The sequence below is a fragment of the Mus caroli genome, unplaced genomic scaffold (genome assembly GCF_978045245.1).
Source record: "Mus caroli unplaced genomic scaffold, Mus_caroli_1 scaffold_8, whole genome shotgun sequence".
NCBI classification, from domain to species: Eukaryota; Metazoa; Chordata; class Mammalia; order Rodentia; family Muridae; genus Mus; species Mus caroli.
In genome coordinates, this window is record NW_028227263.1 from 1,956,179 (window position 1) to 1,972,972 (window position 16,794).

Here is a 16,794-nt window from a genome sequence, read left to right on the forward strand (position 1 = left end):
GTAGAGTGGTAACATCTAGGGATCCCAAGTCTAGACTCATGTGATACATCTGATTGTCACTCTGCTTGTCCTCAGAATTGTTGCTGGGAGGGAACTTAGGCAGTATATCACATCTATTTCAGATGACATTGAGGCCCAGAAAACTTCCCCTGATTAAAGTCTGCCACTTGTCAGGAACACAGCACAGCTAAGCTCACCTAAGAAACCTAGTTTAGGAATATCTGGAGAGAGGTTACAAAGGCCACTGGGGGTTAACTTGATAATGTGTTTTTGCTTCCCTATTGGCCCAAGGCAATAAAGAGACCCAGCCCAACAGCTGCTGAACAGAGTCTGGGATACCCACAGCAGGCAGTAGACACCTGAACAAATATAAACAATAGGAAATCCGGTGTTTGTTACTCAGCAAAACTGACTATTGCTTAAGACTGGACCTCAAATGGCAACTTAGCGAACCATAGAACTTATGACCACTCCTCCCACAATAATTTAAAAGCAGGGAAACATCCAAAGCTATGTATTCTCTGTGCCAGATTCTTGCTAAGTTAGGCAGAGATCTCGACAGTGGCTGCCTCTCTACTCCACTGGGGTAGGGTCTTACTCTGTATAAACACACCAATCTCTATCCTAACTTTTCTGCCAATGAGGCAGTCTTCTGGGATCAGTCTCACTGGTCTGATGTCGGGATGCCTCAGTGTAATGACTGGCATTTCCATCACTGTTGTTCCCTAAATGATAGATGGCATGGTCTGACTCCATGCAGGCCCCAAGAAAATACTTTGTAACACTAGAAGAGGGCAAGGACAGGTGGCCTAAGCAGACACAGAAGGTCTGTTGACATGTAAGCCATATTTGGAATCTCCAGAAAGGCCTAGGAGCTGCTTGGCCCTGTAGGCCATGGTGAATGTTAAAGGGCAGGACATGTTACAGGGTGTCAAGAATAGGAGATAAGACCAAAGTAAGGGCTAAGAAGACAGATGTAGGTAAAGTGCTTATATAAACAGAACACCAGAACATAGAAAGGAAATTAGGAAGGGCATGAAAGACTCATTAGAAATGTCTTTAACACAGTCAAAAGGCTGTCTAGAAAGACACATCAGAAATAATTGTGTAAAGGAAATAATCATAAATAATAAAAGGAATTTTTTTAGAACTTGAGGATTCACCAAATATTCAGAGAAACCTGTGGTTAAAATTACTCACAGAATATTTTGGCTAGGAAATTCAGACACCCAAGATGACAGTATAGCTACTGAAAATTTCCAGGAAAAAGGAAAGAAGAGACAGGTTAGAAGGTGTGTGAATAAGACTTCTAACTGCCAATACTGGATGTTACATGACCACAGGACCAGGTGTTTAAAGTTCTGAAGGAAAATCCACTCCTATTTGAAATTCTATACCCAGCTAAGCTATTACTAGGGCATGCCAATGTAATGAAGATGTTTTCTGGTCCCAGAGTACAGAACAGTGTTCTTTCATATACTTATTAGAAAGGTACTTGAAATTTCCTCAGGAAGACAAGAGTAGGAGGTAAGATCCAAGCAGCTGTACTCCCAAACTAAGGGTTGTTGATTAGGATGTCTCTGGAGAAAATAAACGCTAATTAAAGCAAGAAAGAAGAGGTCTGGGAGATTATGGACAAAGGGAGTTTGAGAAAGAGACATCAGTCTGGACACCCTGACAATTAAAATAGTAAGCCGAAAGAGTGAAGGGAGTGGACAGTGGGCAGCAGGCAAGAACTAAGGGGTCTTTTGGAAGGGTCATTGAGGAAGAACTCTGTCCCATTAGGAGTTAAGTCAAAACCAAAGTAAAAATTGGGGAGACAACGATATGTAAAGTGCTTGCTGTGAAAGTATGAGGCCCTGAGTTTTATTCCCAGTACCTGTGTGAACACAATAGGGAATGATGGCATGCAGCTGTTACTCCAACACTGGCTAGGAGGAGACAGGAGGATCCCTATGGTTTGCTGGCTAGCTAGCCTAGCCTTTTTGGTGCATTCCAGACCAATAAGAGACCCTGTCTCAAAAACTAAGCTGCCAAGGAATGATATCCAAGTTGTCATATGGCCTCCCTAAACACATGCATATATACATGCATACCCACAAATACACATAAGCCACTCCATGAACATGCACATACATGCACAATCAGACAGACACATACATGTACATACCAAAAGTCACAACCCCCTAAAACAAACAAACACCCCCAAACACAAAGAACCGAAGGGAATACATCTGTTCAGTGGATTGTGATGAACTTGAGCCTGCCTCCAGCTTTGCATAGAACTGAGAGAGATGGCAATGAGAAACAGGGCCTCAGAACTGAGGAGAGGAGGATAGCCTTTGGCCACAGTAGAGCTGGCTATCATGGAAGGCTAAGACTGCAACCCCACAGTGAGTCCCATTTCCCACATCTTACAGTTTTCCCTCATAACCTGAGAGTGACATTTTTCTGTGGATAAAGATATGTTTATGTGAACTCATCATTTCTTCCACTTCACTTCTAATTTTCTTTTTAAAAAATTGATTCAAAAGTTATAAAACCAAGCCTAAGATAGTTCTTGATGGTATGTGTCCCTTTATCTATACCTCATATATCCATCTGTCCATCTGTCCACCTGCTCTGTCCTTTATTCCTTCATCCATCTTTGTACTTATGCACATATGCATTCATTCATCAACTCATCCACCCACTCATCCATCTATCCATCTCTCTTCCCATCTATCCATCCATCTCCTTTACCATTCATCCTATATACCCACTCATTCCTCCACCAATCCATCTGCACACTGATCCATTCATCCATTTATCCACCCACCCATCTATTTATCCATGCACCCATCCATCTATTCATCCTTCAGCCTGTCTTCTCACTTAGTCAACTGCCTCCTCACCATCCATCCATCCATCCACCCACCCACCCATTCTTCAGCCTGTCTTCTCACTCAGTCAACCACACCCTCACACATGCACATGCTCATTCACCCACCTTTTCACATACCTGTCATCCACCCATTCACCTCTCAATCCTCCAGCTCTTTACACATGCATCTATCCATCCATTCACCTGTCTGACTATGCATTATTTTCTGTGCCATATGTGGAGAATTACCAGAAATGCTGCTTCTTTCATGGTGAAGATGGATCTTTCTGGAAAAACAAGGACCATATTTAGGAAAAAGAGAGGATCACGAGAATCTTCACTTTTTTTTTTTTATTAAGACCTTGCTCTACTGCTAGAATTTGAAAGAACAAAATCTCCATATATCATCTATCAACTATCAAAACTCTATTTTTATTACCATCATCTAAGTATCCATTTATCTATCATTCACGTATGTATGTATGTATGTATGTATGTATGTGTCTGTCAATCACCCATCCCCCTCTACTTTTGACATGAGTAACAGTTACCTGTGAAGATCTGTGTCCTCTTTTGCTTTCTTCTCTGGCTTTGCACTGAGGCCTATTAATAGCACCTCCGCACACTGTTTTTGGACGCCCCTCCCTCAGAGGTCTTCCCTGACCACCCTGGCTCCTCCCGGCACAGTGCCCTGCTCTGTCTCTGCATGGTAATTTTCCCAGTCTGTAATTACGTGGTGTATTTTCGACCAGGGGCCGCTTCGTAGTGCCAGGAGCTCTGTCCTGTCCCTGCAGCACCTCCAACACTGTTTGCTGTCTGGGACATAGCAGGGGCTTCAGTGGGGACTGTGGCACTGTGGGGACTGTGGAAGGAGTTGACCATGGGCAGCCTGGGATTCTCCCTCAATGCCCAAGCAGCCAGCCTCTAGCCTCAGTGTGGTACTTGGCAGTGGGCGGGGAGAACCAAGCCTGACAGTGCCCGTAGTGGTGCCCATAAGAGGAGGCGGAAGCAGGTGCTTCCACTTGCCACGTGCCGGGCACTGGGCCAGGTGCTCAGCAGGGAAGGTTCCAGGTAATGTAGCCCATGAGCCTGGAGGAAGTGTTCTTATCTTCTTCTAGATGAGGGAATTGAGATGCCAAGGGACTCATGGGGGCTCCAAACTTGGCCGTCCTTTCTGTAACTCTGTTCCAGCCACTGTTAGGGGCTGCACTGAGGCAGGGGCATGGGATGAGGACAGATGGGGCCTCAAGATGTGGAACTAGATCAGGGGCAGGTGAGGGGGTGGGGAGAAAGGGGGAATCCTAGTGGGTGGTGGCTAGTAGGAGGGCCATGGGGAAGGGATGCTCCTGAGACAAGGGCAGAGAGCCAGGAGGGGGTAGGGAAGCTTGGAGAGATGCCAGGCCCCAGCAGTACCTAAGCTTGAGCTACCCACATTGCCAGCAAATCTCACCGTATGGAGAAGGGACCAAGTGTGACATTTCAGCCAGAATGGTGGCTGAGGCAAGCTGCCTAGTCTGTCACCTTAGGGTCACCACCCGGGTCCCTCTGTGCTCTAGCCAGCAGTACCAACATTCATCCCTTAGGCTTCCAGACAAGAAAGTCACACTGAGGAAGAGTAGGCAAGGGGAGGCAGAGAGCCTCAGAGATGGGAGGCACCAAGGTTTGCTGGCTTCAGGCTTTGCTTTCCAAAAGAGGGTCTCAGGGGGCCAGGAATGGGGTGGGCAGGAGTGGTGGGCTGTGGAAAGAGTATGATAGATGGAGAGAGGGGAGAGAGAGTTCTGGAGAGAGTGGGAGGAAGTGAGGGGGAGGAGGGGCAGCTGGAGGTAAAAGGGGGCTGGGGCATGGCCCGGAGTAGGAGGCTCAGCAGCGGGTGAGGGAGGGGAGGGCAGAGCACTCCCTGGCCTGTGTCATGCCTGCCACTGAGCCTGTGTGCATGCACATGTATGCGTGTGTCCCTGGGGTGGATCTGGGGACACACATTGAGCGGGAAGGCTGGCTGCTAGGCTGAGGAGAGCCCTGGGCCTGCGGGGAATGTTCCAAGGAGAGATTTATTAGTGAAACAAAAGCATATTTTTTAGGCAGGACTGTTTGTACAGTTATTTCATGACATCGCCTTGGCCTCGGGCCCAGAGCAGAGCGGCCGAGGAGGCCCCGCACGGCTGGCCGGGTGTACAGGCCTATTCGTTAGCTGGCCGTCCTCTCCCGTCCTTATCTGGTCCTGGACATCAAAGCGGGGGCTTTTCATAAATGAATTAAAATAGCATACACACAGCACCGGGGCGGAAGACCCCAGGCCAATTAGCTCTAAGTAGGGTGAGAGGCCTTTCAGAGACGAGCCCCTTTCTGAAGGAGTCGCAGCAGCTTGTCAAACTCGATGAAATATTTTGCCCAAAGCTCATTAAAATAATGAACCTGCATTTCTTTCCTCAAGAGAATAATTAGCAGACTTCCAAATGGGTTAAAGCAGCAATTTAGAAGTGGCCCCCCTTAATCGTCCCATTTACTACATTTTGTGACAAGAAAACTCTGGCGCCTTGGGGAGGAGCCGAGAGTCTCGGCATTGGCTCTGTGTGGTGACGGCAGGGCTGTGGAGCTGGGTGGGAGTTGGGGGGCCTGCAGAGAGGGCTGCATTCAACTTGGGATCCTGCCTATCTCTGCCACCTCCCTTGCTTTGCAACCATAGGCCCCCTCCTCCTTGTACATCTATCTATAACAGGTTGGTTAGAGACTGGAGGCCTGAGGGTTAGGGCCATCACCATGCTGGGAGAATATCAACTCTAAGGTACAAGAGAACGAGGGTATCAGATGCAGGCTCTGCTTCAGAACAGGTACAGACGAAGAGAACGCCAACAGGTAGGTGATCTGAGCCTTAGCATAATCAAGGGCAGAGCCCTGGTACATCAGAGACTCCGAAGAGGAAGCGAGAAGATACCACTTAGGGAGATGTTGGGGGAATACATGAGTTGAGGGCTGAATGGATTGAGAAGGGTGAGCTCAGAGTGAGCTAGGGGCTGTGTCCCTAGATGTTGATAACATTGATGGCCAAAGGGCAGAGTGGCAAGTTCATCTGGTGCAACAAGTGTGGGGCAGACAAGAGGGTCATAGGCAGGCTGGTCTCCTGCTGAGAGCCATCCACCCTTCCCCATGCTGCTAACAGGGAGGTTCCACTTTTGACAGTAGCCTGAGGTAGCCCTGGACAATCCAGAGAACAGCAATAAATTCAAACGTGGCTGAATCTAAAGGTTGAGTGGTCCTCAGCAGGAGCCTCCAAGACCACCTTGCTTTGCTTCTTCCTCTTTTTCTTATTCCGCATTTGTTGTTTATAAAGTAAGACACTCATGATGGAGATTGGGTAAAACAGAAGTAATGGCATGTGCAGTTGGACGCCATTTACAAAGTGCCATAGTATGCACACACAGGTCAATGTGGGACTTGCCTTCTCTGCTAAAGTTCTGTACTTAAGCATTTCTCATGGTCACTGAAGGATACCTGCAAGCATACTAGGTGTAACACAACCAACCATTGGCCAGCGAAGACTTGGAGTCTCTTTCTAACCCCTCTCTGTGATAAGCAAGACTGCCATTAACTTGCTTGCATACAACTCCCTGAGCAACTCTGCTTGGAGACAGAGTCCTGGACAGGGGTCACAGAGTTAGGGCAAGGATGATCTGTACCTTGGACATATTTTATCCTTGCAATATGGGAAACAGGCTAGGCTCACTGTCCCCTGCAGCCTCAGTGTCTTCATCACAGTGTTTTTTTGTTCCTTTGCAGACAGAGCAAACATGTGAAGCTCTGTTGTGGGCCACATGAGCGCTGGGGCCAGCGCTCTTACTTTGATGGTGGGATCCAGTCTGAAAGCCTAAGTATGCTGGAAATGCACCGAGTCCGCCAGACCCATGACATCATAGCTTAGCTGCAGCATATTTTAGAGGGTCTGAGGTTCACCCTGGAAGGCAGGGGACTGAAGAGAAACTGCTCCTGAAGCTGCCTGGCACCTAAAGAGAGAACTGAATAACTAGCTCAGGAAAAGATCCAGCTTCAAAATCTAAAGTACAATGACCATGTACACACACATTTAGACACATGCATATACAATATACATATGCATATACAATATACATATGCACATACACACACACATATATATATATACATGTACATACACACATAAGCACACACATAATGCACAGACACAGATGTGTGCATGCTCAGACACATAGGCACAAACACACACACACACAGGCACAAACACACACACACACACACACACACACACACACACACACACACACACAGAGTACAGCTCTTACTAACGTATCATGCTCACATTCTCAGACAGCCAAGCTATAAGTTGAGGACTATCAAATCTATCATTGCAACATGTCAACTGCTAGAGCTTGCATATCTGTGAGTGAATGTGACTCTGTTCTAATAAAACTTTACTTACAAAGACAGGTGTTAGGCTGGATCAAGCCCATGAACTGTGTTTTTCTGGCCCCTTTTTCAGTAGATAGGTGGGATGAGATGTATTTCTTCAATCTTGGGCCTTCTCACTATAGGTTTCCATAGATTTGGAGTCTTTATATACTAAAGATGGCCCTTCTCCATCATGGCTTGCTGTCTGGTACAGCCTAGTCAGCAGAGAGGGCCTCTCTGCTCTGCCAGCCAGGCCGAGGCTGGAGGGAACTCTGTGACAGCCCCTAGCATCTGTGAACTCATTCTCCTTTAGAGACAAAGGCCTGCTTCCAGCTGTCAGTCCAAGCTATCAATCAGACTCAGCCTGACCTTCTGAGACCAGTGGGCATGTCCATCTGCTGTTAATAGCTTGTCAAAGCAGGGGCTGATCTCAACTCAGGCTGGCTGGGCAAATATGCCCAAATGGTGCCAGCATGCCTGCTGCAGTCAGCCAATCTGGGAAACAGTCCGGGAAATGGAACTTCGTGAGATGAAGGTAGGAAGCTGCAGGCCAGAGCAGAGCCACATACTTATCATGGCTGCATCCACATAACAACCCGTGGCCCCTTGGCTGGCTCCTGAGACAACAGAGTAGCCCAGAAAGATGAAAGCAGTTAGGAGGAATAATAATGAGGGGGCTGTTCCAGTTAGTGCCAAAGTCCCAGCAGCTGTCTATGACCCTAGGAGCCCAAGGTCTGTGGGAACTGTTCACCTTGCATCAGTCATCTACCATCACCAAACTTGCCCAGACTTGCCCACAAACTCCTGGGGCAGAGAAGCAATAGCACAAACTAGTGTGGTCCTAACAACACTGATTGTTTAGGGAAAAAGTTAAAGTCCCAGTTTCAGCATAAGCAGGATCTACAGATCACAGGGCCACGGGTGTAAAATGATTAGTGCCTCGGCTTCCCTCCTGTAAAATGATACTGCAGGCGATCCAAACGGCGAGGTTCTCGGAGATCCGTGCCTGCCAATGTGTTCAGGGCATTTGCATAGCCAACAGAAAGCTGCCAATTGTCTCTGCTGAGTGGTGGTTATTCTTGTCCCTGTAAACATTTTTGTCCCTTGTACCTACTTATCAGCCAGCAGCCACCATAGAGAATGAATGACAGCCATAGTACTTCTACTTAGGATGCAGATGGATTCAGGTTCTGTCTCCATTCAGGGCACACTTGTCCCTGCCTTGAGTGGTTCATCATTCTCCTTGGTCTTGACCTCTCAAAGCCCTGTCTTTCCCTTGAGGCTGTGGGCAGGTTTGAGTGGGACAGATGGGGGTAGGTGATCCGAGGTACCGCAGCCAATGGCTGCAGTAGGGCTCTGAATACCCCATGTATACGAGAGCTGATTCTGAGATTCTCACGGGTAGCAGGTGGGAGATTCTGGGACTGAATAGGAGATGAGTGGGGAGGAGAGAGGCTGGGAGAGGAGCAGGGAATGCTGGGAAGAAAGAGGGCCCTAGGAATTTGTGGGCAAGTCTGGGCAAGCAGTAGCTCCGGGCACGCAGGGGGCAGGCTTGGATGGGCAGGCTGGGGCAGGCAGCAGGAAGGGGGCTGGTAGAGGGGTACAGGCCTAATCATGTGTCCCTGAGGCCTGGCAGGCATCTCTTAAGTCCTATGTCCCCACAGCTTGCCAGAACCTGTAGGAACAAGGTGGGGTACCATGGCTTTATATGAATACCCCCCTCCACAACCTAGAGACATAGATGTGTTCTCTGATGTCTGCAGAACTCTGTAGCACAGAGGAAACCTCTTATTTATTTATTTATTTATTTATTTACACCATAGACATCATCATCTGTTCTTGCCTATCTTTAAGGTTTCCAGTTCTTTTCTCTGCCCAGGATACTCTGTTTGTGCCCACATTGCCTTGGCCCCTCAGGAAATCCTCATTTGAGAACTCTGCTTCTTTACTGGGGATAGTTATGCGACAGTATTCTGGCTAAGGCTAGTCTGCTAGTGTGTTCCGTAGGGGAACATAGCTGCCTGGCAGAGCTGCTTTACACAGGTGACTTTTCCCAGGCTCTGGTCTTACAGGAGGTCACACTGATGGGCAGCTGGCTACCCCTCATGCTACAATTGGACCAGGAACCCTTGTGGGTCTACTTTCTGCTTAAGGTTCCATTATGTGAGAACTTGAGACTAGGGCTGGGCAGGGGTGTGTGTGTGTGTGTGGGGGGTGGGCTCAGCCTTGAGGAATCCAGGGGATAATGTACCTATCTTCTTGTTGTGATATGCTGTGGGATGGATGTGGATCCTGGGATACTAGGGTGATGGTTGAAAGTAGGTGGTGGCTACTCCACTTCTCTGTGACCCCAAACAGCAGCCTGAGGGGTAGCCAGGGAATATGCATTTTAAGGTGTTTGTCACCAGGCTACTTTGTGTTATATCCATGTCTTGAAGAACCTGGGGCATTGTAACGGTATCTGAGAGCCAGGGTGGTTGTGAGGGCCACCCACCCCAAAGAGTAGAATTCAAGGAAAGTGTAGCAAGACCAAGGGGGTTCATGCTGTGGCAGGTTCCTTGTGGGTTTAACATACATGAGGTGGTCCATAAAGGTATTTTTTTTCCACTTAAGGATGCCATCTTCTAGGTCCCCTTTGGGATGATCTTGATACTAACAGGATCTAGGAAGTTCCACTGGCTGAGGACAGGGATAGAGACAAGGATAGCTCTGAAGCCAGGGCCAGGCTCATCCTCCTGCTGGCTGTATCCTCCAATACCTAGTATACTATGAAGCTCAGAAGGGTCTATGAGACTCAGGCAGAAGAGAATGGTCCTCAGCTGAACTTCCTGTGTAGCAGTGATGGTAGAGAGCCCCTCTTCATGCCAGAGCAGGGTTACTCTGGAGGCTCGCTTCTCTCCTATACATTTCATAGATGAGAAAACAGAAGCTTCCAGGATGCTGGGCTGCCTGTGATCTCATGGAGAGTTAGTAGTGAGTGACTCTCAGGCAGGTAAGAGGCTTAAGAGATGACAGGAATCTAAGGGCAAGGGCTGTAACTGGTTCCTATTCCTAGGCAGTCCTTATACATCCTCGACTGAGACAGTGGGTCCTGAACTTCCTTGGGTGCCGGGTGGAGGGCCACAGATCCTGCTCGGGGCGCATCGACTCCTGCTGAGGTAAGCCATGTGCTCAGGTATTTAGCCTTGATGATTCTTTTTTTTATTGTTGACATGGCTATATTTGGACCACATAAGAGACATACTTCAAGCCATGACCAGGAGGACATTCCAGAGAGGTTTAAGTTAACAAGGAAGATCAACCATAAATGTGGGCAGCACTATCCATGGGCTGAGGTCCCAGACTGAATAAAAAAGTGAGAGAAGTCCCAGCATTCATTGCTCCCTGATTCCTGACTTGAGATGCAATATGGCCAGCTATCTCGGGCATCAATACGTCATTGGCCCCACCTCCATCATAGTGGTCTGTACTCCTCCTTAAACATTAGCTAAAAATAAAATATTCCCACGAGTTTCTCTTTCATAAAGCATTTTGTCACAGTGGTGTGAAAAGTAGACCCCACACTGAGAGCCCCATGACCTCCCCTGATACCCTCTCTTCTCCAGAAAAACACCAGATTCTTTCTCAAAGAAAGAGAAGGAACCCCAGGGCTTGCTGTGGATAGACAGACATTCCAAAGGCTAGTGGAGGGTCAGTAGAGAGCCTGGTAAGTCTCAGTATAACAGAGTCTGAGGTGAGTGGTCAGATGGGCAGTATCTCTTGGAAGGACACCCTGAAGATCCCATCCCTGGATGGGATGGCTCTGCTGACCCTAGACTTAGGCCACTCTTGGATAGCTGACCTAACCTACCTGGGCTCCAGCTCTTCACCTTCAAAATAGGGTTACACAGATGAACACAGAACTTATCACCAGGTGTGGGACTCTTGAAGTTCAGGACAAAGACCCAGGAAACATACTCATGTCCGCTGCCCCTGGCCTGAGCACTGCTCTCAAGCAGGCACTCACTTCTACTTGGCAAAAATGAATGAGGCATCTGACTGTAGCTTTGATGGTCTATTCTTGAGAAGACTGAGGTGGAGATTATACGGTTAAACCCAGAGAAAGCCTTACTTAGAACATCAGTATACAGCACATCACAAGCTCATAGTGAGTGGGTTCTCACCCACACCACAGGTCCTAAGGACAAACCTTCACCTACATACATACAAACACACCACATAATACACAGAAACAACCAACCAAACATACCAGACACACACTTACATATATGCAAATACCCACCACCCTCACGAGTGTAAGCACATTATATGCAACATCCTCATATTTACAGACACACCACAACCTCATATGTATAAACACACACCATCCTCGCACATGCAGAAACACACACAATGCTTTCAAATGTACAGATGTACCACATATCATTCCACTTTAGAGTACAGGCCTCCAGGCCCAGTCAGGACAGCCTCCCCTCCCCAGGCAGAGCTCCATTGCCATCATTAAGAGCAGGGTTCCTTGCACAGCTCTTCTCTCTCACTTGAATGCAGAGGTGCTGGCTTTCTTTCTGTCCCACCTGTCCCAGGGTCTTTGCTCTTCTGTCTCTGTAGATTTTAGATGTCCTCTGTTGGGTACACGTTGTCTGATCACCTGTACCCAGTTTGCTGCTGCTCATACCTTCTGCACATGGTACCTTCTCTCAACACCCCTCCCTTTCCTGCCTTGTTTCTGCCATCTTCGACCCCTTCTCCTGTCCCAAATTAGGCAAAGGGGCGCACACAAATCAACCCTGCCCACAGCATAGAGGCGAGAGTTCAAACAACGCGGCCAATTTACAAACAATTTTCTCTGCAACGATTAAGTTACATTTTCCCCAATAGCTGCTTCATTTTCTTGTCAAAATTACACAGTTTTCACATTTATCTCCCTGCAAGGGTAATTAATTTCCAGACCATAAGTAAGAACTTAATTTGATACCTGCAAGGATTACAAACCATTTCAATCCATTGTTTACATGAAATCAAGAAAGATTCGTTCTGTTTGCAATTATGTTAATGAGGAGAGTGGCCACTTTTTTTTTTTCAGGGAACTCAAGCATAATTTTGTCCTTAGCAATGAATTGGTCTAAAAAGGTCCATGGCCACCACAAACCTCTGTGTGGCTATTTTTAGGGTGAACCTAGTAAGGGAACCCATGCAGACAGCCAGGTACCCCGAGGAAGACTTTGGGGAGAATGACTCTCAAACTGGTGGTGATTTCCAGGGTGTGTTCCCAGGTTGGGTTGTGGACCATGAGATGGTGACAAGCAGGGGGATGGACCTCCCGCAATGCACTCTCTCTATTATTATCTACAAAGAAGGGATCTAAGAAGATCAGGGTAGCAGGGAAGCCAGGTATGATGGTCTGCCCCTCTGCACACACTGCATACTGGCCAAGGCTGGGGACTGTAGGTGGGGACATTGAGGGGGAGAAGAGGTCGCTTTCAGGCAGGAGATATATCCTAACTCTGACCTAGTGCTGTCCCATGACTGTGGGGCAAGGGGGACTGAGATGCTTGTCGAGAGTTCTGTTTGCCCCCAGGGCACTCTGTAGGTCATCCCTGATCTCCATCAGCCCACACCATGCAAAATGACTGGAAGGTGCATCCACAGGAGACCAGCTGCCTGCTAAGAACGGGCCCTATGGCTGGGGGCTGGAGGCTAGGTGAAGCAGGCCTGCTGGGAGGAAGGGGCAGTATGAGCAAGGGTGAGAGGCTGTAAGAAATTTCTGCAGGCACACAGGAAGCTGCACTCAGAGAAAGGAGTTGGGCCAGGCTACTAGTGCCAAGGGCCATGTGTACCCTTCATAAAGACAGAGAACAGACATGGAGGGAAGGATGCTTATAGGAAGTCCTACAGACTCCTAAGTCAGGGTGGACCATGGTGGGCAGCTTGGAAGAGGTTCTGCCTGTGTGGACATGGGTGTTAGGGAAATCCTTGGGGGTCTAGAAGGCTTGGCCCAGACCTCTGTAAGGCAGGAGCCCTGAGAAGGTGGGCTGAAGGAACTGGCTCAGCCTTTTGCTTCCCAGCCCTCCTGGGCACTGTGGGGCTATGGGAGAAAGAGGGCCCATTCATGGAGTGGCCCGCTGTGGTCTGCAGACACGTTATGGCCTGTCCCTGGCTGGCTGTCACTAGAGGGCTGGGGGCTGGGCACTGTCCTCTTCCTTACTGCAACCTCCCTACCCCCCAGTCGGCCCAGAGCAGCCGGCCTGAGGCTGCGGCTGAACCTCGTAAATCCTGGGATGCTGGAGACAGCCCAGGTGAGGCTGGGAACAATGCCCCATTGTGGCCCCGTGGGGACGGTCTGCCACCACTTGCCACCAGCCCCTATGCTGTAAAATCTCTCCCCACGGATCCAATTTCGCCTCTCCGGCCCTTGAGGGGTTAGGCCCGGGACAGGCGCAGTTCCACTCCACACAGAAACCATTTACGGCTGGGATAAAGGCTGCCTTCATCGGCACCGAAGGGCCAACGTTTCCCGGCCCCATCGTTTTGTCACTGCCACATCTGTCAGGTGGCGACATGCACAGCAATGGGGGCTCATGTGAGGGCAAGGAAGGACCTCAGCAGCCACTACAGGGAAGAAGGGCCTATAGTCTTGCTCTTCCTGTGAGTGAAGTCCATGGCACCTCCCTGGCTTCCCAGCTTGTGCTTCAGTGGGATAATATTATTGCAGGATCCAGCTCTGAGGTGGAGAGCATGCATCCTGAGAGGCTGGCAAAGAGGACACCAGACCAGGCTGAGTGAAGACATTGCCCTTTGTTAGTATATACATTAATGAGCAAGCCAGGATGGAGGAGGATTGGCTTTGGCCTTGCCAGGTGCTAGTTCAAAAGCCCAAGAGGCAGAGGGGCTGGGAACACCTGGGAGAGGATGGGGGGCAATCAGTGGGCTGTGTCCCACCATCTTGCACTTTTAGTTCAGAGCCAGAGATGGATCTCTGTTCCATCAAGCTTTTGAGGAAGAACAGGGACCTAAGAGCCAACATGAACTTGGCCTGGCTATTCATCATGAGAAAAGCCTCTTCCAGGCTGTGGCCACCATGGCTATGCTGGTCTTCTATGGTGAAAGAATAATAGCTTTAGGTAGTACTTGAGCCATCACCTGTATCTTAGCATCTACGTTTGCATTTCAGTGCAAGGTACAACAGACCATGCTGAGCCAGAAAGCTATGGCTTCATGAGTGTCAGTCACTTCTTGGGATGAGGATTGTAGAGCCTTTGTGTTTATGAAGGCACTCAGAACAGCACAGGACTGGATGCTCTGTTGTAGCTCAAGGACCTGAGACAGCAGAGGCTTATTGCCCTGGGACTCTATCTAGCCTCCCTTCCCTACCCACCCTGTCACTGGGGAAGGAAGCTGGGAGAGAGGATAGGACTAGAGGCTCATGGGCTTCTTCACCAACTGACAGAAGATGGGTGCATTGCCACTATATAGCAGAGGAATATTTTCTCCTGCTCATGGCTGTGAGCACTGGGTAGTTTCTGAGGCTTGAATGATAAAGTCATTGTAACAATTGAATATTTGAATCCTGCAGAATTAGGGTCAAATAGTGTGTTCTGGGGATCATTACGAAACCTTGGTGAACCCTGGTGGGTGGAGAGTAGGAAGATTATGTTAGTTTTCTTCTTCTTTCTCATCAGGCTGGGAGCCAGGTTAAACTGGGGGATGGGTGCTTGCTGGCACCTGTAAGTCGCTGTTACTTCTGGACTTGTTCTATAACTGGGTGACAACTGGTGACAATTGGGTGACATCCTGGGTCATAGTGCCCAGGGGATGATTCAGGTCCATGATTCCAATTTTAGGGCAACAAGTATGTGATAGTTATTTCTGACTGTCAATTTGATGGGATTTGGAAACACCTCTGTGTGCATCTGTGACAGTGTCTCCAGAATGTTTGAGGGGAGACCCACCCTGAATGTGGACAGTCCTAGCCCATGGGCTGGAGTCTTGGACTGAATAAAAATGAAGCAGCGAGCTGAGCCCCCGCATTCACCTCTCTGTGCCCTAATTGTGGATGCTCTGTGACTAGCTGCTTCAGACTCCTGCAGTCATGCTAGACTCCATCTCTTCAAACCGTGAGCCAAAATAAACGATTCCCTTAAGCTGCTTCTGCTGAGAACTTTGTCACAACAAGAGGAGAGATTAACAAAGAGGAAAACTGAGATGGATAGCGTGGCCCACCAGGGGCCTTGTCAGGGACAGAAGACCACAGGAGGACCTGAAGCACAGGAGGGGAACAGGGCCCACTCTGTGAACTCAGCCATTATGCCCTAGCTGTAGGTAGCACACGTCATCCTTAGCACACCCAAGTAGCAAGGAGGAAAGGTAGGGAAAGCAAGGCCTGGGGGAGAAGGGCTGCCTATGCCCTCAGCTATTATCAAGGCAGGGGATTCTGAATTGGCACTGGATTTGGGTCACATCTTTCTCTACTACAGCCATTGAAGTATGCATATTGACTGTGGGTGCCTGGGGTTTGTGGATGTATGCAGGGTTATAGGTACAAAGGGGAAAGTGGATGATCCTTACCAAGAGGTGTCCTGGGTCCCTCCTTGCCCTTCTCCCCACTGACCTTGCATCAGAGGCCCTGGGGTCATGCCTTATATGTATTCCATACACTTTCTTGACTCTCTACCCACCACAAAGAGTGGGGTTGAAAAGGGGGGGGGATAGAAGAGCTGTGGCGGCCACTGGTCACCTGGCCTTCCTTCTATGGTCCAATCACTACTGGGAGATGAGCCTGCTTTATTTCTCATTGGTCTTCTACCTAGGAACAGTGAGTCCCAGAGCCATTTGCTCTGGAAACCTGATGTCTGGATTCTGTTCCCTTTAGATTCTCACAAACCTGGTTCACCCTTTCCTTGGAGTAAGCCCCGAGTTCAGCTCTGGATTGGACTTGGGAGCACCAGCCTGAGGCAGGGCCAACCTCCTCTTCCTGCCCCTCTGAGGAGCAGGTAAAGCCTGTTTCTTAGGCCTTAGCTATGGCTTTGTACCCTTCTTGCCTCTCTACCTTGCACTGACTCTTCATTCCTTTCTACCTAAGCTCCAGACATCGGAGGTCCAAGGCTTGGGGCTCTTGATACTCTCTATCCTCTATCTGCCTATCCAGTCTCAGAAGGGGCCAGCAGTCTGTGGGACTGGTCCACCTAACCCCATCGCAGCCCCTCATAGTTCTCTGGGGTCTCCCCTGAGAACTCTCCTGGGACATAGCTGGCCAGTTTATCCCTTGTTGGCTAGGTTCTATCTTGCTGTTTTCTTTGACTTAGAGGAGCACAGCCTTTACACCCCAGGACCTTAGTACAGGCTGCTCACAAGATACGTCCCTGGCCTATCTGGCCTTCCACCTGGCCCTCTTCTTTTTGGCTTCTGGCTCCTGACTTCCTGACCAGGGAAACCCTGTTTCAATACTTTCTCCTCTCCACCATGGGAAATATGTAATTACAGGTCACTATGGGTGTCACCTCCTCTGCCAATGG

At 48.9% G+C, this 16,794-nt stretch overlaps 1 protein-coding gene across 3 annotated transcripts in view; it reads right to left on the minus strand.

The window, feature by feature from the left end:
- Kcnq1 (potassium voltage-gated channel subfamily Q member 1) overlaps positions 1-16,794 on the minus strand; it is a 318,171-nt gene that overhangs the window by 32,888 nt on the left and 268,489 nt on the right. The window contains exon 16 of one of the 3 annotated variants that reach the window (XM_085841141.1): positions 3,113-3,150. The exons of the other annotated variants lie outside the window; for them this stretch is intronic. Coding sequence (XP_085697267.1) covers positions 3,130-3,150 — 21 coding nt within the window. The 3' untranslated portion in view covers positions 3,113-3,129. The remainder of the gene's footprint in view (positions 1-3,112; positions 3,151-16,794) is intronic. 3 annotated transcript variants of the gene reach the window in all.